Consider the following 23,725-nt stretch of genomic DNA (forward strand, 5'->3'; position numbering starts at 1 on the left):
ATTGGAGATTGAAAAGTGACAAGTGGCCTGTTTTTCTCTTTTGGAATTTATGGTACTTGAGAATAAAGAGATGCTGACATAAAAGGATTAACGAAGTTGAAATGCTTAGCTTGCTCAGTGATGAGAAGAAACTGGAAGCTGAAAGCTCCTCTAGGAAGAGGTGTCCAGTATAAATGACTGAGGTTTAGATTCACCTTTGGTGGCACTTTCACAGACAGACATAAAGATGAAATGGACAGAACCTAGACAATTTTCAATTCTAGTTTTTCCCCAAGAAGAATCTGTCAGGCATCCAGAAACGACTGTATCAATTACATGGAAGACTATTCTTGGAAATCTTACCAAAGCACAATTCCATCACCAACAGCTTTGAACAGGTCATCAGTATTTGGGTTCATTGGTATGACGTGTCGGCAATCTGGATCATTTTCCAAAGCTTTGTTTATCCAGTTAACAAAAGCATATTTTTCTTCCTCTAAAATTATGTGGAATAAGACATTAGTTTATTCTCTAGGTTAAATATTTGACTTTAAAGCCTGAAATAGCTGTTCATGAGCACTGCAGTCAGTGTGTCATAAGCCTGTGTTATCCTCTTTGGAAACCCAAACAATTGAATGCAACACAATAGTTCTTAGGAGCTATAAAATTAACAAAGAAATAGAGCAAGGTCAACTGATATTTACAGAAATTACAAAATTCTTAGAAGTTAGTTACAAAATTCTTTAAAAATTCTATTTATATTACCACAGATGGTGCTAGGGGTAAAGAACCTACCTACTGATGCAGGAGACAAAAGAGATGTGGGTTCCATCCCTGGGTCAGGAAGATCCCCTGGAGGAGGGCATGGCAACCCACTCCAGTATTGTTGCCTAGAGAATCCCATGGACAGGGGAGCTACAGTCTATAGGGTCGCAAAAGAGTCAGACACAACTGAAGCGACTTAGCACACACTGCTATAATAAAGCCTATTATTGTATCATGTGTTGCATCATATCAATATTGTGCACATATTGTATCATGGCTCTTACAAGCTAACAAAGTTATATAATAAATACCTGTAATGCTCTTATGGCAAGTATTAGCCCCAGTCCAACTACAGATCACAACAACTTCAACTGTATTCTTACCTAGGAGGCAGGGTTTTTCTAGAGCTTCTCCTTGATATTACAGCAGGCACCATATGTTGTTCACTGTGTTAACCATTACCTGAGTAAGAATGCTGCGTTCCTTCACTGGACAGCTCTGAAGTTCCTCCAAGAGCACAAATCCCTTCTTTCCTGTTGATGGCTTTGTGGAAGGTTTTGGCTATATCACTGCTTTTTACCTCTTGGAAAATCTATTAATGAAAACATGTTGCAGATTCACAATTTTCAATCTGGCACAACTATAAGAATATTGATCTTCTTTTATATGCTGGTAACCTACATTCTCCCCACAGGTGATGAGTGTTAAAAGATAAGGCAAACTAAGCTTTGAGTTTTTAAAATGCTAAACAAGTACTTCAATACTGCTACCAAAAATGAAGCACCAGAAATCAACTGTACACACTTGTCAAAAACATCAAATGCCACATGCATTGAAATCTGCTTTAAGCCAAACACTAGTGTAGTTCAAAGGCATAGGTAAAACTGTTAATTTTCTAGAACAAGGAAGACTCTGTTCTTTTCCTGCAAAGAAAAGACTGAAGGATTTCCCCCTTCTTTAAGCACAATACACAGTGCAAAGAAATATGGAAATTTTATAGCTCAACCAAAAAAACTATTTCTTATCCTGGGGTAGCTTGGTAACAGCTAGAACAGAATAATAAGGGGGGAAATATGCTTAGTTGGCAGCAGAAGATGAATACACCCAGAAAAGAGGCTTTTTGGTGATTTTCTTTTCACAATAAGGCACAAAAGCAGGATGGGACAAAGCAAATTTCACACCCTACTCGAACCAATTGACTGAATGACTGGACATTCCAAAGTTCTGCCTATGTTAAGTCTGAAATACTGGAACTTACCTAACCTCCAATGTGTTCCTGAGCTATCAATGTGCATGGCTAAATTAGCCACCACCAGAAAAACAAGAGCAAGATGTAGTATTTTCATAAAAACTCATTTAAAAGGTGTTTGGAACACAACAGGCTTATTGAAGGAAACTTAGAGCCCTAATGGAAAAGTCACTGAGCAAATAGAAGATAACCCAAAGGCCTTTAGCATTATTGACATGTACATACTTGTACACACACCTCAGGAGGGGTAGCCTATATGTGAAGGTCACAGAACAGAGTGGTGATATCTAGCAGTTCAGGCTGTGTCTGTGAGAGCAGGCATGAGCAGAAGCTGAAATGCAGCCCACGCTCCCCTAAGCAGGCGTGGGGTCTTGTGCAAGACTGTGGCAGGCAGAAACACGAGTGTCTTTTCACATTTAGTCTTTCCAGGAGAACACCTTTTTGTAATTAATTGATGGAGAGAGAGTGACTTTTGTAACCAGTAGGAAAGTTGCTGCAACTCTGTCACAAAGTTATCTTTTCCTGTTACCATCCTTAAATCCTGGCCTTCCTTGGACTTATAAACCCAATTTTATTTAGGAAAATGGTAAGCATGAAGTTTTACAAAATCAAGCTTATTCACTTTGCATAGCTGCGATTTTGTGCTATGTCTGTAATTTCAGAGGTGAACTTTTAGAATGGGTGTGTGTGTGTGTGTGTGTGTGTGTGTGTGCCCGCGCGCGCACCTCCATCTATTTATGTATAATATATAGACACACACATACTGACTACCAATGAAATCACTCTTCCTCCTCTCTGGCCATTATACTGACTCCTATTAAGTATCAATAGTGTGGATCTGACTCATGCACTCTGGGTAATTTTCAAATTATTAAAATCATTTTTACTCACACTCTGATTCCAACCAACTGGAATTTCATTTATTTCACTTTAACATCCAAGCCAAGGTTATACAACAAATGGTGGCTTGGGAATGTAGCAGTTTTCATTGTGATACATTTTGTTCAAACAGGTCCCTCTTTGGTAACTATCCATCAGCTCAGTGAAAAAGCAATCTTCACTATCCCACCTCATTCTGAACTCTACTTCATTTAGTAGAACAGTGTCTAGTAAATTAAAATCCAAAATCTAAGTCTTTTCCTCAAGACTGAGATACTATAAATCACTGGAATGACAAAAAAGCTCCCAATGTGACTGCTTTGGAGTTACCGCCTCAGAATGACATATGAAAACTTATTTTGCTTATTACAATTATTTCTGTCTTAAGTATCATTACCTTCTAAAATTAGGTTGCTTCCGTGATCACAATTTCAGCTGAAAAAATCCAAATTTGTGTACATCATGCAAAAGAGGAGTAATATAAATAATAATCATTTAAAAAAAGAATCTCTGCTTTACAATATTCTATTACTTACATAGCTCTACTTAAACCCTTGATGCTTGGGAATGACATGTTGAATGCAAAGATGCAATTAAATTAGTTACATTTTCAATTGTCTTACAAAATTTACATGACCTTGCTTTTCTAAATATCTTTAAATAAATTCTTCCAGCCGAGTGCAAATTTGCAGTTTCATAGTATTTTCCTCTGTTCTTTAGATTTTAAACAAATGTTAAAAGATAGGAGATGACTGAAGATTTATGTATTTGTTCAGCGGATTCACCACGTGAGAATGAACACTTTCTTTTCTAGTAAAGAAATCTCTCCAGTGGATGATAAGGCAGTTTGAGTATAAGCCTTGGCTTAACAAGAATCTCTGAAATCAGAGAAAACACCAGGCCAACTACTGTGCTGGAGAGTTGTCAATGAATCTTTTCAAAGCTGCCTGTTGTGATACTAACGAGCTCACTGTTTCATGCTGTTTTCCCTCCAGGAGGAGGGACTTGCTTTATCATGTATGAACAAAGTCCTGGTGTACACTGCTCTCTCTGGTTCTATACATTTTTCCAGTCTCTTTTATGGAACATATATGTCCTGTATCCCTTTTAAAAGTGTCATCACCTTCCTAGATCAACACTAGTGGCCAAACCAAAGCAATGCAGAGACATAGGAGTTTAAGAAGCAAAGATTTCAGAAAGAATTGCAAAAAAATATGACTGGCTTCCAGCGTTTGAGGTTTGTTTCCAATATAGTAGGTTTGAGTTTTTACTTTTTGGGAATCTGTTGTAGGCCTAAACTTAGTAATAATAGGAAGAGAACACTGCCCATTTAATAAATAGAAATAACTACCAACAACTAACACTTCTATAGTTTTTGCTATATACCAGGTACAATTTTAAGCACTTTGCTTATATGAAGTTACTTATCTCTATGATATACCGGTCTTTTTATAGATGCAGGAAAATACCTTACTACAATCTAAGAAGTATAAAAATCTAGTAACTTAGTTTTGAAATACTCAAGAGAAACAAGATCAGTTAATATATATTTAATTTTAATGTGTGAAGTTTAGATATAATTTAGGGACTCTTTTCTGCCATATATATATATATATATATTCTTCTCCAAAATTCATACAGACATTTTCTTGGTAGCCTGGTTTGCAATTAATACCTTTTAAGCAGCAATTTAAATAAAAACCAAAAATCTAACATGCAAGAACATGTTTATTTCTATTTCCTTATGTTAATCCCTGACAGGAATAACGTGCTTCTGTTAGGGGAAGCACACTGACTGAAACGGCCCATCCTGGCCAGGCACCATAATAACCATTTGCATGAGTTGTTTTACAACAGGAGATCCTGGTAAGGAACAGGGAACTAATAAGCCACCAGCAACCAGAAGAGTTCAGAAAAGGTCAAAAGGGAGACACCACATGTCTGACCACCTTCCCAGAATCCTCCTCTCTGGCATCCATCTTGGCTGAACAAGGCATGCACCACCAGGAAGGACTCTGAGTCAGAATGACTGGCTAAAAACAACCCGGAAACTAATCCCATCACCATAAAACCTGAGACTTTGAGCCAGTGGCAGAGCTGTCCTCCTGGGTTCCCTTACCCTACTGCTCTTCACCTGGGTTCCCTTTCCCAATAAAATCTCTTGCTTTGTCAGCACGTGTCTCCTCAGACAATTCATTTCCGAGTGTTAGACAAGAGCCCAGTTTTGGGCCCTGGAAGGGGTCCCCCTTCCTGCAACACTTCCTTTTTCTCAGATAACTAGGATCTACCATATTTTGTCTAATGATTTGTAAGAGGTTTCATTGATGACAAGGCAGATGGGAGTGGACAGATGTCCGCTTGGTTAATCACACACCCATCTTTCTTTCAGTACAGTCATGGTGGTATCATTCTGAAACTTCAGGTGAGTTATTTTACTGTCATCCTTTCCAATTTTTTGAACAAAGAGGGGTAACTGACAAAGCCACTAGTTCCCTGTGTAATGTTAGGCAAGTCACTTCCTTTTTGAGAAACCCAGGCTTTTTTTCTTTTAATTTGAGAAATGAAGGAGTATAAACATATTGATTTCTTCCAATTCTAAAATATATATATTTTAACCAACAAGGTTCTCATTAGTATTTTATTTTTAAAAAAGTCCTGGGTGATGCCAAAATTATGATGCCTATTATTCACTTTTTAAGAAAATACTAGGTTATTCACAGCCACAAACAGCTGTGTGGAATCAGCAACATTTCAAAATGTACAAAATTAAATATTTCCCTAAGATGATTTTTCTCAAAGACAGTTTCATAACCGTCTCCTTAAAAATACTGGCACACTGCACATCTTGATTATTTAAGTCTGTTCTTTCTAGTTGATTAAAAAATTCTGAGCAGCAAACTATATCAAAAGTAAGCAATCGTAGTTCACCACCACTCTAAGCTGCTTTAAATTCACAATTAAACATGCAGTTACAAGAGGACCAAGTTATACATCAGAGGACATGCAAGTGCTCACATTGCAAGTCAACTGCAACTTACTATTGAACACAGGATTTAAAACAAAAGGCTTTGGCAATAACTGGAGACAAAAAATGGTGGGGAGGAAGTCAGTATTGCAAAAGAAGATGGCAAGAACTATAATAGCATTATAATTCTGACCATTGTGCATTTTAAAACAGTAATGCTCCCTTCCTCCCTGCTCTGCCCCCAGACAAATGCTATCAGAACAGCAGACATCATTACTTAGTCAATTTGCTTCTGGAACTTTCCAGGTGTTCTAAAGGGGCTAATTCTAATAGGAGAAAATATATCAGAATTTCACTTGCTGTATTGAGCTGTGGTTACTGATGGGAGTATATGTTATCATTTCAGGTGTCTTGGGGCAAAAACGAACCCTAGAAAAGATAGGAGTGCTAGGAAGTTTGTGATAATATTAGGCACTAATTACTATCTGTAATACACATAAGGAATGCCAAATAAGATCTAGTCAAACTCAGTCTTAAATGAATAATAAAAATGATGAACTCTTAAAAGTGTTCTTAATTGAGGAAACAGCTATTCTTTAATATCTATCTCAAATACTTTGTCAGTGAATATGGATGGGAAATGTCCTATGTCCAGAAAAATCTTGACCCCACTAGCTAGCAGCTAAAAGCATTAAATTTCAATAATGAGTACCACGCACACACTCGCTAAGCACCGAGTATAGAACACTAGGTGCTTGGGGGTAGAATTAAGAAATCAGCCCCTAACCTTGAAGAGTATTTGATGATACTAGAGAAGAAAACAAGAATTTTAACTGCCTCTTCCAATGGATTAAAAAGATATGCTTCTAACTTTTAATTATCAAAATCATCATCCTAGGGAAAATGGTACAGTTAAACACTACTACCACAAGATTAGCAAACATGTTTTTAATCAGAAAGTTGAACTCAGGAAGCTTCCAAGACTGTGAGTCAGGGTGTATCATTAACATTCGGGACTACGCTGTTCACCTATAGAAAGAGCACTTCAAGGATGTGATTTCACACCTGAACAATGTCCTTTAATAATGCCCCCCTAAGGAGACTGTTCACCTTACACAGTAAGCAGAGTGTTATATTTTTGATTCTGTCAGTGTTTTTTTCTCAGTTCTTGTTAAGATATTCTAATGGCTAAAAGAATGAACTAAATGTAGTGGGTGAGATGAGAGAAATTTTATTAGTTATAACAGTACTACTATGATATATTTAGGAACTTAATAGGACTTATTACTAAAAGACCCCACAAGACAAAGAAGCAATCATTACTTCTAATAATGGTAGGTTTTCACATACTTACATAAACAAATTCGTCAAAACTTATCTTCCCATCTTTATTCCTGTCACCATCCAGCATGAGTTTTTGAATAATTTCTCTCACTTTATATCCAGGTAATGGCATATTAGCTTCCTTGAAAAGCTCATGAAGTTCATAGTTACAAATGAATCCATTGCTGTTGAGGTCTTTTTGATAAGGGAGAACAAGCAAAAAAGGAAATAAGTTAACCTATAGAGTATTTTTCTTCATTTTAGGCTCAGTTCTTAAAGCTTAAAGTTCATAAGCTCAGCTAAATACAATATTATCCTTTCTTATTGTTTGCTACCTAAAGAGGTTTGAAAGGGAAATGCAAATTTTAACTGAAAGGGCATGGCTTACATCATGTTTCTTGTATTTTGAACTGTATATGTAGCTTAGCTTAAAAATAGCATCCCTAATATTAGGAAAGCATAGTTGTCTAATAAAATTATCATTAAATCATAAAGTTGACAGGACTTCAGAATAGATTATACACCAATAAAACACTGCCATGGTATAAAACAATTCCTACTGTAGCTATCTAGGAGTTTTATGATCCATATTCTCCTCTCTGTCAAAGATAACAGTTTGTGATTAATGCTAATTATATTATATAGAACACCTGAAATTATGCTATCTTCTTGAGTGCCAATGTTTTCAAGAGTTAATGTAAATAAATGTTAATACAAAACAAATACAGAGTTCATAAAAATAAATGCAGTCATAAGTAATGCAAATGTTTAAATGAAGTCTACAAATAATTAAAAAATTTTTGTGCTTTCATAATTTTAACAGAGTGTATCTAAGTGCTGATAATGCTTATTCTGAAACAATTAAAAATGGAAAAAAAACTGATCAATTGCTAAAAGTTAATTTATTGGAAAATAGGGCTAATGTCCTGAGGTGTAATTTTTTAGTAAAGACAGTTGGACTTTCACCAACTATTTCATATACTTAAATGTTCAGAAATGCTTTTTATTGCTTAGCTCCTCCACTGATTTTCATATATAAATTTAATTATAATAGAGGGAAACAATCTGAATAGAGAAATGGCTCAAGATGATGCCAATACCATTCAAGAAGATATACTATGAAGTTAATCTATTTGATATATTACTTAAAAACTGTACCAAAACAAAAAATAAAACAAAATTGCACCAGATACCATTCCTAAGATTGGAGATACTGCAACCAATGAAACACAGTCTTGCTAGACAAAAGCTCACCTTCTCATGACAACTAATAAGCAAGTAACATATAGCATAAGTGCTATGAAGAAAAATAAAGAGGGTAAGGGGTTAGAATAGGGGCTATTTTGCCCTCCATGGAACATTCAGTGCATAAAGGCCAGGAATGCTACTAAAAATCCTCCAGTGCATATGACTCCCACTCACATTCCCATCCGGCAACACAGAATTGTGCAGCTCAACTTGTCAATAATGCTGACGTTGAAGAACCCTGGGTTATAGTGACAGGGGGATATGGGTGATGATGGGAGTGCTATTTAGATAGAATCATCAAGGATGGCCACTTTGATGAGGTAATATTTGAATGAAGACTTACGTGAGGTAAGAAAGTGAATCATGTGGCTATCTGTGGGGGGTGGATTTTAGGTAGAGGAAAGAGCAAATGCAGTCTGTGATGTGGAAGTGTGCCTGACATGTTTCGGGGACAGCAAAGATCCAGTATGACTTGAGCAGGGTGAGCAAAGGAGAAAATGAGAGAGGAGGTCAGGGAACTGATCATGGAAGCTCTTATAGGCCATGGTACACACTCTGGATTTTCTTCTAAGTATGATCGAAGCAAAATTGATATTAGCCAGTGTGGGCCAATTATTAAAATATTAAATCCCCTGTATGAAACCATTTCCCTAATAAACTGAAAGCTGATGAAATTGTTATGTTTAGTTTTAATGAAGTATATGATTCTAGAGTCAAATATTCTTAAGCATAGATTACCATATTTTAAATCTATCAATTAAAATAATCATACTTTTAAAGCATCATCACTAAAGTACCCAACACTTCTGAAAATCACTAATAGTTCCTTCAAGGTAAAGTACTTGATTCCCCTTAGGGCACATCTTCACTATTTTTGCTTTGAATGTATAAAAGGCCATACATCAAACACTTTATTAGTAAGTGTTTATATGCAGAAATTAATCCAGCAACGACATCTGCAGTTGCTAAAAAGGACAAAGTAATCCACATAGCACTGTGGTAGGATTTTAGCAACTTCTGATGAATGAAATTCTTGGGTTTAAATACACCTTTCCCCATGCACATACCAATCTGTTTCTCCCATTTTTTTAAAAAAGCGAAAAGACAACTCAGTTCTAGGGAGTGTGACAAAGTGAAAGATACACAGCATACACAACAAGAGGGAGTAATGTGACACAGGCTCTAACTACATTTAATTTTCCCAAGTCATCTCTCCAGATCATAGTTTTCTCATCTGTAAAAGGAGGGCTTCATTTGATCTTAGAGATCAAATGATCTCTAAGATCCCCTTTTAGCTCTAAAAACTGGAGATAAAAAACCATCATACACATGAAAAACAAATATAGAGTAAGAGCATTCTGACCATTATTAAACCTCAGTATCCAACCACCATATTCCTTCATTTTATTATATCTATAGAGAAGGAGACGGCATATTCCTTTTGACTATCGAAACTCTGTCCACGCTAGCAATTTCTGATAGAAAGATATTTTAAAACATGCTCTGACTTTCCTCTGACTTCTGAAGTGACATACCAGAACATAATTTAATTGTGTTACTTACTCCATCTTAGACCTAGCATGCTGTTCTTTTTGTATTCTCAGTGATATAATAGAAGTGGAAGGCAGAGATGTTTATTTTTGTATTTATTATGCTGGAGAACTATAATGAATTCAAAGCTACATGAAACTGACAAAGGCACTGAGTCTAGTCTGTCTGGCAGTTTCTTTGCTTTAGGTAGAAGAGAGGTGCAGGCAATGGGGGAACTATCACTTGTGTGCACCCTCTCTGAAATAACCTCTCTTGAGCATTAATTAGAAGCTCACTGATGTGATTAAAAGATGCCAGGAAATAGCCACCCTAAAATATAACTAGCATAAAATAACCACATGTGGAAATACCATTTTGAAGTAAGAGAAGTAATAACAGATGCTTTCAGCAATGGACAGAAATGTTTTAAAGGGGGTCTGGAGGAATATGAATTTGTCATTACCTGACAATCTTACGAGATTGTAAAAATCTCTTGATAAAGATTCTCCTAAATCTTTCTCCAACCCCAGTATGTAGCACAGTACCTTGCATAGAATAAGCAGAGGGAAAAAATTATTTTTGTAGAACCATTGATCCTGAAGTATTTTTAAATTAATTTTTATTGGAGTATACTTGATTTACAATGTTGTTGGTTTCTGCTGTACAGCAAAGTGAATCAGTTTTATATATATATATATATATATACATATACCTACTCTTTTTTAGATTCTATTCCCATGTAAGTGATTACAGAATATTGAGTAGCATACACTGTAGGTTCTTATTAGGATCCTCAAGTATTAAACCAGGAAAATAATGCTCTAATCTAATGAGCATTTTAAAAACATAAATAAGCAAACAACAATGAGCAAAAAATGAAGAAATAGCACTGATAGACTGAATGGCACTCCGTCAGGAAACCCTGAGAACAGAAATATCCCTTAAATAGCATTCAATCTCATTCCCTTTGTTCTAATTCTGTCCCCATCCAGCAGCCTTCAGATCTGTAATTTGGTTTTCTAAGTGAACACACCCACCAAGGAGTATCCAAGTAGACTACCAATGATGGCTGTCAGGTCAGGACCTCTCTCTCATTCTAAATGTAGAAACCTGCTTCGACTTTATTAAGAAAAACTGTGCACTTGCATAGCATGAATCAACCTCTAGAGCAAATCGAGTCCTTACTCTGTGGCAGGCACAGGGCTAGACACCAAAGATACAGAATTAATCAGACAGAACGTCTGCTTTTTACTTGAAACTGTGGCTTCAAAATCCTTATAAAAATCTGGAGTTACTTGGAATCTCTCTCCTGTATCTTTCCTGATATGGGAAAAGAATAGTTGACCATGCGTCATCTTCTTCTACATATTTGTAAAATTTTACCTACTGTTTCTCCATATTTTAAAAGCAGAGCAAGCTTGTACTACCTCCTGAGATCAAAGGCATTTTAGTGTTAGTACTAGTAAATTACTGCAAGGCTTTCTGTCTCTAAATCATACCTTTTGAAGAAAACAATTTTAATTTCAATAAGAAGGCAGAGGGAGCCTTAAAAAGCAGCTTGAAATTAATTTTAGAAAATCTCCCAGCTGCTAAAGTACTTGAAAGACAAAACAGGGTGCAATTACTTTAAAAGAGTTTTAGGCTAATTTTATTCCCAATCTCCAGCCAACACACACACACAAAACAGTTTTAACAACTGGAAATCACAACCTCCTGGCATGATGGTAGTTCTTTATTTTCGCATTAAAGCTGTCAATATTCTGGAGGCCCTTTCTGGCTCATTTGCCCCTTCTTCATTAACTACCCATTGGCATGGGGGTGGAACAAGTTTTGCATTTCGAAAACTCTTCTGTTCCAGCATCCTATTTTTGACCACCCGATAACGTAGACATTATCATACAGCCTATATTATTTAGAGAATTTTCAATGTTTCTACAAGCACGGGTCTCAACTTTTCAGTTCAGAAAATATGGTCAGCATGGGTAGACACTGACAGGCTGGGGAGGGGAGGGGAGAAGAAACTCCACCTAACTACTGAACAAAGTTCCCGCATAGAGTCGAGAGCTAAATTTCAAGAAATGGATCAAGTGTTCTATTTTTAAAGAAATTGCTATACTTAAAAAAACACACAAAGATGCTCCCAAGGGTGTACCAGAGAGGCCTGTGTCTTTCATACTGGCTGCTGAATTCATCAGAAAGGAATTAAATGTTTTTAACAACAGATTCTGTCTGTCTGTCTGTCTATGATGACACGTGTAGATTCACATCTGCACTTAAAAAAAACACAAAACCTTATTATGCTCTTAACAAGTATTATTTTAGATGCCAGTACTCTCCCCAAACCCTCCCCCCAAGTAACCTTAAAGTAAATAAACTCATTATACAGCCATGTTCCTGCAGAAGTTTGAATCACACCAAGAATGCATATCCTTAAAAGGAAATGTTTTCCCTCCCCTTGCATCCTGTTATTTAAGCTATTTTCAGTACTTGTCTGGAGAAAGCTGAGCCAGAATTCAAGTGGTTTTGATTTTAGCTGCTGTTTTACACTGCCCATGTCCAGGTGGAATGTGGTGTAATCTGTCACTTCAAATGCATCTTTTGGGGTGCTACTTTGTCTTATAAATCTGACAGTGAGAAAAACCTGGGTTTCCCTTGACTCTTAGGTTGTGTGTGTGTGTGTGTTGCTTTATCCAGCCTTGATTCTGTCTAAATCTCGTGTCTTTCTTTATAAACAGGTCATATGTGTGTGTTCTCATCTGCAATACATATGCAACTTCTTTACTAACCCACTGCGGACAGTGCTCATTAGGACTTAAAGAAGAAAACCAATCAAGTACAGATGCACATCCTTTACAAAATGCTGTGTTTAAAAGTTCCATTTAGTTTAACTGATAAACACCACAAATTTTTGCATTAAAAAATGACAAAAGGAATCTATGTATCTAGCAATAATGGGTTTATACACACACACACGATCCTGACCGCCTGTGAAAGCACACAACATATTAATTTAAAAGACTCAGCCAAGAAACTTGCACAGAAGAATTTGGATTATATTCCATCCTCAGATCTAAGCAATAAAGTTGAGCTTTCATCAGGCATTAAAACTTTAGAAAAGGGAGATGCTAAACATCTCCAGATGCTTAGATAAACACGGATTTTGCCTTTCACAGCTTATATCTTTTGAGGTAGCTCACTCCAGCAAATACATATAAGAGGCAGTTTAATGAGTCCCAGCTAACAGTAGAATAGAGGTTGCTACCGAAGAGTTCATCCTAATGGTGGATCCCCAAAGGTGGAAGTCAAGTACAGCTGAAGGCTGGACAAGATTAGAGGGCTGGAGACCAGGCAATCAAAAATGTTGTCTATCAACTGTTTTCCAACTCAAAATTGGCCATGACTTCCCACCTGCTGCCACTTCCCCACTTAAAAAATACACACACACGCACATTCTCACATACATGTATGCTCCTGCTCTTACCCAACACACCTATAATCTGTGCACCTATCTTCCACACAGTCAAAACACAGCTTTCAGACTATCTTGAGACCTTAATTTCCAATATTCCATCGATAATTAACCAGACAGCACAGTGAAAGAGCACTGGTCTATTTCTTTATTTTTTTTGGTTGGGCTGTAGTTTTTATTTTTTAAGCCATAATTAAACAAATATGCACTGGTGTCATTTTATTGAATGCTAAAAGTAAATTAAATGAAACCACTGTACTTTTTGTCACATCATCTGGATGTGGTTTTTATATACTAGAGAATATCAAGTAACATGAAATCACTTAACTTCCTGAGATGAGAAAATCTGGTATAGCTACAATCACCATAACCAAAAAATTTTGGCTTAGTTTGGTGGGCATCCTCAAAGGAATATACCCACACTATTCCTAGTCACTTATGAAACCCCATTATTCTTTAATTTCAAAAGTGTAGAATTCCTGTTTTGTTTTGTTTTTTAAAGCAGAGTGGCTACTGCTTAGGAGAGAAAAAAGTCAGATTAAGTGTTTGCAGGACTAAAGCCGGTCTGAGCAGTTCTACATTATATGAATTTACCTTTATGACAAGTAATCATTCAAATGACCTCTAGCTTCCCTAACAAGATTAAAGTTTCAGAATGTAAAAGACATTTTCTACTTGGTAAAATATTTACTTCCTAAGTGTTCCGAAAAGCTTTATATATTCTTCTTTAGAATGAATTCATGCAGCCTTGCAGCATTTAAATTAAAACAGAAACATCATGATGTAAGAAAAAATGAGAGCCAAGGCTTCTGCTATCCCAACGAGAAATACTGGAAACAAATATTGAGAAAATGAAAATAATTAAATGAAAATATACTGCTTGGAACTTAACATTAAGCAGGTGCAGAAAGTGAATGAAAGGAGAACTTTAAATCTTAGTACTCGATTTTTATTGCTAGTAAAGAGAATTTTAAAGCACTATTAATTGATTGAACAAAACCCATGATTAGTGGTAATTACAGAGATTTTCTCCATACACTATGATTTTGCTGAATTTCTAAAGAGATAATCAAGGCTATTATTGTTAATAGATGGGGAAAATCATACAATGATTTCCATATTTTGTCACAATTGAACTGAGATAAAGTAGTCCGCCCTTACCTCCCCATAAGAAAGAATTGTCCTTGTCAGGAAAATAAGTTATGGAGCTTGTTTTTAAAATCAAGTTTTCCTGAATGAAGGGAAAAAAAAGGGATTTCCATAATACCTTTGATAGTTGCCTAAGGGCTCTGTAAATAAGAACTAAAAACTACAAAGATTTTAAAGGAAAATCTAGATTCAGCTGGGTCTTTAAACACTTTTCTGAAAGACTATACACAGCTTTTAATATGCTGGAAAATACAAATTTTATGTGTTACACTGTAATGGCCAAAGCCTTCAGCAGTAAATTCTGCCATGATGAAAATCTTCATAACAAAGACCCTTTGTGATAAAGACAAAGTCCTAGTACATGAAAAGACTATGTATAATTCCTTAGAATTCAATTATTTATGTATTGAAAACTAAACGTGTACAACAGTGAGCTAGATACTGAGGGGGAATACAAAGAATACTATGTGGAACTGGTAGAAATTTTGGACTCCAGAATTCCTGCTTATAGCATACAGAGTGATAAGAGTCTCCATATCACAGGAATATATGCCTGGTAGGACTTCAATAAGACTCATGGTCCAATCTCTCAGCTTTGAGAAGGTCTTTGCCTACCCTAAACCTTTCAAGATATATGATTTAAAGTAAGACAGTAGTTCCACAATGACCCTTTCTTGCAGTCCAAGTTCTAATTGATCCCTCATTAGCCTAATTTAGCCCCATTTCCTCCTTGGAGATAATTGGTCAACCCTTTTTATATCATTCAGCTTTAAAAGAGCATTTAAGCTCTTTTACTGACAAAACTATTACAGTGCCATCAGGTAAATAATATTTGCATTAACTTTAATTTTTTAAGAATATTTCACACAGATATTTCTAAGACTCTGCACATGAGGACAAAGCCTTTATTCAATAATAAACATTGATTTGAGGAGGTGAGGCCTTGGAAGAGTAAGTAATAGCAATAATAAGGTACCCACACTAAAATTCAAACAGTAAGAAAACAAATTAGGCGGAAACCAATACAACACTGAAAAGCAATTATCCTCCAATTAAAAATAAATTCAAAAAATAAAATGTATAACCCCCCCAAAAATAGGCTGTCCCCAACACTGAAGATGAATAAAAATAAAACAGAAAGTTCAAAGGCTGCTGCTGCTGCCAAGTCTCTTCAGTCGTGTCTGACTCTGTGCGACCCCATAGATGGCAGCCCACCAGGCTCCCCCATTCCTGGGATTCTCCAGGCAAGAATACTGGAGTGGGTTGCCATTTCCTTCTCCAATAAGCTCAAAGGAAACAATGATTAAAAAAAAAAACAATTTCTACAGAATAATGTGATTTAAACAGTCTTGTAGCCAAGAAACCACCTTCTGTTTTCCATAATCAATCTAATATTAAACTGAGTAGTACATTGAGTAGTCCAGTAAGTGGTATCTATGGCAAGTTAACTGTCTTTTTTTTCATACACATACGTAGTCATGTTAAAGACTCAGGACTATTTTTCCCTAGTTAGAATTCTGATGGGATTATGAATAGTCACTCTGGCTGTTGGGGCAGGGTGGGGGCTGTCATTACCTTTCCCAAGGCATGTTGTTGTTACCAAATGCCTTCATAGAACATACTCACAAATATATGGGAATATAGCAAGGAGATCAAACCAGTCGGTCCTAAAGGAAATTAGGACTATTCATTGGAAGGACTGATGCTGAAGTTGAAGCTTCAATACTTTGGCCACCTGATGCAAAGAGCTGACTCATTGGAAAGGCCGTGATGCTGGGAAAGATTGAAGGCAAGAGGAGAAGGGGGTGACAGAGGATGAGATGGTTGGATGGCATCACCGATTCAATGGACATGAGTTTGAGCACATTCCAGGAGTTAGTGAAGGACAAGGAAGCCTGGCGTGATGCAGTCCATGGGGTCACAAAGAGTCGGACATGACCGAGTGACTGAACAACAAGAGATGTGTATTTCCTCACTTTTCACTAATGGGGTTTCCAACACAGGTCAAAGAGTAGATTCTGGTTTAAATAACAAATCATTATGATTTGACTTCATACCCTTTAGTCAAGAAGATACCAAACAGTAATACTCTCCCTCTGAAAGCACCTGTTGAGTACACACATCAATAATCAGGTCTTACCCTGTTTTCTCATTATCTTCACTGACTTGAGCACTGAAATAATGGAATGTAAATACTATAAATTGCTTCCATAGCTGCTAAATTTGAAGACATGTTATATGATGTTAAAGGTAAGCCAAATGGTATGCTAATCCTTCCCATCTTATACATATGCTGATTCAAGAAGGTAGAACAGTGTGCATCATCCAAAGGCACAATACATCCAAGAAAAAGGCAGTAAAGCCATGTTAATTAAAAGTAAACTATCATCTGGGCTTCCCAGGTGGGTCAGGAAGATCACTTGGAGTAGGAAATGACAATCCACACCAGTATTCTTGCCTGGAAAATTACATGGGCAGAGGAGCCTGGTGGGCTATAGTCCATGGGGTTGCAAAGAGTCAGACACGATTGAATGACTGAGCATGCTCACGCACACGTGCGCATGTGCGCGCGCGCACACACACACACACACACGCAACATCATCTAACGGTTCTTAACATTTTGGGGGGTCAGTTGGCTCTTTGAGAATATAGTGAAAGCTTCAAATCCTCTCCTCAGAAAAATATGGTAAAACAAAATATGTCTACAAATTTCAGGAGCCACAGCAGCCCCCAGGTAAAGACTGGGACCCTGGACTAAAAACCTTTCACCATATTAGATACTAGCTATAATTAGCAATGACACAGTTTAAAGTGTGGCTTCTAGAACTTTATTCCATTGATTTTAACTAGTTTCCTGATTAACCATTCACATAATTTTTCAGAGAAATAACTTTGATTAGTGCCAAATAAACATTGCTTTACCATAGTTACCCTACAAGAAAACAACTCACCAACTTTTGCAAAGGCCTCTTTGAGTTCATCAAGCTCATCTTTGGAAATCTGAGTGGTAGCCATCTCATCCATTTAAAGATCTAAAGAGAAACCAAAAAGGTTTAAGACTTGAAAACAGTCATAGATAACAAGAACTAACAGTGTTGTGGGTCAATTATACTTCAAAAACAAACTGACAGAAAAAGAGATGAGATTGGTGGTTACAAGATGTAGGGGGTTACCAGAGGATAGGGAATTGGATGAAGGCAGTCAAAAGGTATAAACTCCCAGTTATAAGTAAGTACTAAGGATGTAATGTACAACATGATAATTATAATGTGAAATTTGTTAAGAGAGCTAATCCTAAGAGTTCTCATCAAAAGGAAAAACATTTTTTTCTTTTATTTTGTATCTATATGAGATAATGCATGTTTACTAAATTTATTGTGATAATCCTTTCATGATGTATATAAATTATTTTGCTGTTCCTCTTCAACTTCTACAAATGCTGTATGTCAACTGTATCTATCAAACTGGAAGAAAAAAAATTTTAAGACAAAAAATTTGTGATGAATATATTATAAGCAATCCTGTAAACTCTCATTTTAGGGATAATTTAGACAGAAATGCAAACTACTAGAACTATCTGCATAGGTTCCCATATTTCTAGCTATAGCCATAATGAAGAAAACAAATGAGAAATTATCATTGGTCAAAAGCTCCTCAGACAAAAATACTTCTCAATCGTCCTTTCAAGGACAAAGTCTTACACTGCATTCAAAGAATGTAAAGAAGGGGCAAGGTAGCAAGCAATGATAGATTCTTAGTTATATGAGCCAAAACTAAGTCAACATTATGTGACTAAAGATTCATGTAAAATATAACTTTTTTAGGACTTCCCTGGTGGTCCAGTGGTTAGGTCTCTGTGCTTCCACTGCAAAGGGCACCGGTTCAATCCCTGGAGGGGGAACTAAGATCCTGTATGCTGCATGGCATGGCCAATAAATAAATAAATGTTTAAAAAATAACTTTTTCAATTGGCATCTATCTATCTTACTGGCTAGTTCTATTTTTTCCATCTTTATTGAGATACGTGACATAATATTGTGTTAAGTTTAAGCTCTACACCATAACAACTTGATATATACATATATTGTGAAAATATAGTAACTTAACCACAATAAGGTAAGTTAACACATCTATCATCTCACATAGTTACCATTTTTTCCCCTTAAGTCATTTAAAAGTCATTCACTGTGGAAAACCTTATGTTCATATAGGAGCATACGACAGCTACCAATCATCCCCATTAAAGAATGAATCAACTAAAACAAATTATTTTTGGTTGTGATACAGAAACACACACAAGAGCATGCTTATCAACACATCTTTGTGTACACAACTTTTTAATATTATTTGAGCTTATACTCTTTCTGATTTGCCCCTATTTTACCTATTTAATCAACAAACAGGTCTTGGCAAACTATGGCCTATGGGCCCAATCTGGACCACTGCTTATTTCTGTATGGCCCCAAGCTAAGTAAGGTTTTTTTCAGATAAACATCTGCTGTCAAATGTTTGAACTTCAATAAAATGAAATGTTATCCCAGAAAAATAACAAAAGAATTCCATTTTTCTCATCAGTACAGTTGTAGTACCAAAAAAAGTACTCAAATACTTATTATTTTTTGAATTTTGTCAGTAAAAATTTGTGGAAACAACATTTAAATCCTTGACATTAATAATATAATATTCTTATTTTGCCTCTTGGCATACAGTATATATGAGGGTACCTTTACAGAAAATCTTGACTGATTCCTGCAATAGAGAAAGGAGGTCTGTACTACAATGGAAAATCCCCACATACAAACCTATTAACTTTTAGACAGAAGGAAATGCACATGATTATTTGTTGTCTTTTTCTTTTTTTTTTTTTTCTCATTTAATCTTTTTAACTCCTGGAGAAGGAAATGACAACCCACTCCAGTATTCTCGCCCAGAGAATTCCACGGACACATGAGCCTGGTAAGCTACAGTCCATGGGGTCGCAAAGAGGTGGACATGACTGAGCGACTTTCACATACACCATCTTTTTAAAGAAATTTCCTTTTTAACAGAACTGAGCAAAAAGCAGAGAATTTAGTTTCCATATACCCCTGCCCTAACACTCTCACAGCCTCCCTCATTATGAACATCCTTCATCAGGGATACATTCGTTACAATTGATGAACCTTCTTTGACACATCATTGTCACCTAAGTCAACAGTTTACATTAGGCTCACTCTTGGTGTTGTACATACTATGCATTTTGTATATACAAAACGGACACCATTATAGTATCATATAGGATAGTTTCACTGTCCTAAATGTGTTACCTGTTAAAGTTCAAAAACTATATGAAAAGCAAATTTGAGATCTCATATTTATCTTTTAAACATTTTTATTAAAAGTTAAAAAATTACTTGACAACTCTTCTGTTTGCCGTGATGCCTAATATTTAATACAGAAGAGCTCAAAAGAGAGGGGACCACATCTGTCTTTTGCACACCCATCATTGTCACTTCTAGAACTAACCACAGTCCCAGTCATGTAGTAAGGGACTCAACAAAACAGTACTTTCATAAATTCATATTCCTACTAATTCTATGAACCCTCATAACAGCCTTTTAAGGTAAATATTCTTACTCCATTTTTTCTTATTAGATAACCTAGGCTCAGGGAGACCAAGGATCTAGAATTCAAACTCAGGTTTCTCAAATCCCTGCAAAGATTTAAAATGACCATATGATACTATTCGCTATATTTCCACCCTAATACAACACACATTTATAATGACTCATATTTTTAAAAAATTAAATAAAAGCAGACTTTTCAAAAACTTGTATGTTCATAAAACTTTTCTTACCTCTAGTGTTAAAATGTCACTAAAGATGGACAACTTCTCAGTAGATAAGCTGTATGAAAAACACCTTTCAGAGCAGTCTCAGGATCTATAGGGTAAAGAAATATCTTCAATTGGATACGAAGGCAGTCATTTTCAAGACGGAGAGTAAGAAATGATTTTGCCTAAGTTAGCCTGCAACCTGCTGATGGTACTTTTTAAAATATTCTATACTTTACTAATATGATGGTCAACACTTCTGATTACCAAAATACTCTACAGGTTTCACTCTAATTTTCTTTACACATATTGTAAGTAATCATATTTTCAATGTGAAATAATTGCCCCTCTCTAGTAATGACATCACACAGAACAGTGGCACAGAAAGTTTAAAGTGAGACTGTCTCAGAAAATTGAAAACACGTGGCCTCTCCTTTATTTCTAAAGTTTCCATCTAGTTTGGGCAATTTACGAGTCAATAATAATCTAAAATATAGTTGTTTTTTTTTTAAAGAATATATTATTCTTATACTGTTATATCACTTCTATAAAAGAGAAAATTAGGAAAAAGTGGTTCTGGACATTTACCTCCCACCCAGCTCATACCCACCCCAAATCCCAACCTGCAGCACCTTTCATTTCGGCTAACCACTAACCAGTGGGTTCTGAATCAAACCTTCTCTCCCAGTTCTCCCCTTTGCAGGCAGCAGGGCTAACGGGGTAGAAATCTCTTCCCTCTTCTTTATACCCTCAACACATATGCACTTCTATCCTCACACAATTTTACCCAGGCCTCTGTTACATGTCTAGTTCCTACCCTCAAAGAATTTACAATCTGGGGAAGACAAAGATGTAGATAATTATAATTTGACACAAAGTGAACTAGCGGTTGTAATAAAAGGTAGAGATGGGGCAAAGACTCTGAAGACTTTAAGGATTATTAATTTCATCTCAAGCAGGCCAGGAAAGGAGCACTTTTGTTCATCCTGAAAAATTAGGAAATACATACATCTCATAGAAATGATTCCAAGGCACACGTTTACTTAAAAAAATTAATAAAATGCATCATTAAAAAAAAACGCCAAAATACACTTTCAAGTTTCCTAATTTCTTATTCCTGTCTAAATACCATCATGAAAGCCTAAAGTGACCCCTTTTATACTGATAGCTCAGATTTTTCAGCTACAGGAGACAAGAAGAGGCACAACTAAGAATTAAAAGAACTGTAACACGCATGTATTACCCAAAGAATATTTGTTTAGCTCAGGATAACAACATAGTTTAATTTAGGAGTCTCCCACTTAAATAAACTCCATTTGTTTATTTATAATTATTTGAAAGTAAATAAATAAATGCTACCCTGAAGCACCTGAACTAAAACAAGAAATCCAATGTAAAGTTTAAAAGCCTCACAATATACATCTCAGTTGACAAAAATCATAATATTTAAATTAGCTATTTAATGCAGATTTTTTTCCCACTATGAATAAAAAAAGGTTTGTCCTTAAGATTACTTACGGGTACTTGATGGAATCAAGCAATTAAGTACTTACTATCCTGGAGGAAAATACCACATTTAAACAATTTAGGGAAGACTGCCAGGAACATCAGATTTTTAGAAACTGTACAAATTAAAATTACTGAAAGCTCTACCCTCTTTATAGGGCATTCATTGTACTCTTTCTCTCAAAATAAGTAAAACATCTCAGATTGGGGTTTAGGGAGCAAAACAGATTATTGCCCCATAAACACCTTGATTGAATCCTGAATACTTGCAGCAAACTTGTTCCCCACCCAAGGATGTAGTATGTTAACACAGGAAGACTGAGAGATGTGGAATCAGAAGAGATCAATCAGTGTCCCGGCTCTGCGACCTGCTAGCAGTGTGTCTATGAGTGAGTGAGTTTAATCTTTCTAAGCTTCAGTTTCCTCCTTTGAAAACAGCCGTAATAACTACTTCCCTAGGGTTCTGATGAAGATTAAAGATGGCATGTGAGGGCACACTATAAACCATAAAGCATTATACAGCAACTTCAAATCCTTAATGAAAGAAAAAGAGAAAAAAATCAATGCCTAAGTAATTAAGAGGCTATGTATAAATATAAGGCATGAGTTCTACTAAGAACCTTTTAAATAAAATATATGAAAAGTTATGTCTTTTGCCCTATAATTATCAACTGCAGAGTATGATAGATCTCCTTCATATATAAAAACTATAAGACTTTAAGTCAAAGTAATTTAAGAAGGATGGGACTAATGAAAATTTGTCAGCCACTTTTTACCCATGAGTCGATTTGGCTCCTGCATAAGGCCAGTTTCTAAACACAACTTGAAGAATGGCCAGGAGGTTTTTTTTTTAATCCAATTTTTACTTTATATCAGGACCACTTAAAAAATAGTTAACAGCTTGTCAATACTGTCACATTCTTCCTACTTTGCATTTTTTTTTCTGTGAGCAATGAAAAATGAAAGGTGAAGAGGTAAAAAGTAAATATTATTGCTGAATAAAATTTCACAGTATGTGATTGGTAGGCAAAAAGAAAGTCTGACTGTTGAAATATGTTAAAATGTGTCCTTTTCCCCAGTCTGTCTTCCCACAAAAAATGAACTTTATTTATATAGAGAGAGAGCAGGCACTGATATTAAAAAAAAGAAAGAAAGAAATATATTTATATATTTTCCCTCCATTTAAATTTAGCCAAATGAAATACCAATCAAAAATAAAAGCTTCCAGTGTCTCTCCATTTTTCTGAATTCTGTCATCTGCAGAGCACTTTGTCCCAAATTCTGTTTTCCTCCCTAGCTCCAGTGCTGGCCTTCTCTATAAAGGGCAAACAGCAGGAAAAAAGCAAACCTTCTCTCTCCTTAAACAGGAAAACAGATTTTAAAATAAGGGAATGAAACAAAAGCAAACAAAACCTTGTTTGTTTGTTTTGTCATAAAAGGATATCGTATACAACTGGGTCTGAATTCAGGGCGTCACCCATAGAGGAATCTTATGCCTATGAAGTCATCCCTAATTACAGCGTTTGACTAACAATACAGCAATTACGAAACCACTCCACTGGCTCATTTAACTATACTTAAACCCGGAATACAAATCTTTGTTGAGAAAGGTGTACCTACAACTAACTACCTGAAACAATGACTCAAATTCTCAAAGGCATTTGATGGGGGGTGGAGGCAGCAGGGGTGGGGAGTGGGGAGAGAATGCCTGTTTTCATACCCTAAAGCAATTCACTTTAGGAATGCAGCTTACTAAATTTACTAATCTGTGTCAATCACAAGCAACCGCGGCTCAGGCAGCAGGGCACACACAGTGGGAAAATCAACCATGGATAATCAAGAGTTGATTA

General features: G+C 36.0%; 1 protein-coding gene across 2 annotated transcripts in view; it reads right to left on the reverse strand.

The window, feature by feature from the left end:
* The window catches only part of LOC145537115 (plastin-3-like), a 45,449-nt gene extending 24,971 nt beyond the window's left edge, over positions 1-20,478 (reverse strand). For both annotated transcript variants that reach the window (XM_081567814.1, XM_081567815.1), the window contains exons 1-5: positions 20,394-20,478; positions 17,509-17,589; positions 7,192-7,355; positions 1,207-1,336; positions 343-475 (exon numbers count right to left, since the gene is read on the reverse strand). In XM_081567814.1, coding sequence (XP_081423940.1) covers positions 343-475; positions 1,207-1,336; positions 7,192-7,355; positions 17,509-17,581 — 500 coding nt within the window. In that variant the 5' untranslated portion in view covers positions 17,582-17,589; positions 20,394-20,478. The remainder of the gene's footprint in view (positions 1-342; positions 476-1,206; positions 1,337-7,191; positions 7,356-17,508; positions 17,590-20,393) is intronic.
* Between the last annotated feature and the right edge of the window lie 3,247 nt (positions 20,479-23,725).

Source organism: Giraffa tippelskirchi, chromosome X (genome assembly GCF_054371585.1).
Source record: "Giraffa tippelskirchi isolate mGirTip1 chromosome X, T2T-mGirTip1v1.2.pri, whole genome shotgun sequence".
Classification (NCBI taxonomy): domain Eukaryota; kingdom Metazoa; phylum Chordata; class Mammalia; order Artiodactyla; family Giraffidae; genus Giraffa; species Giraffa tippelskirchi.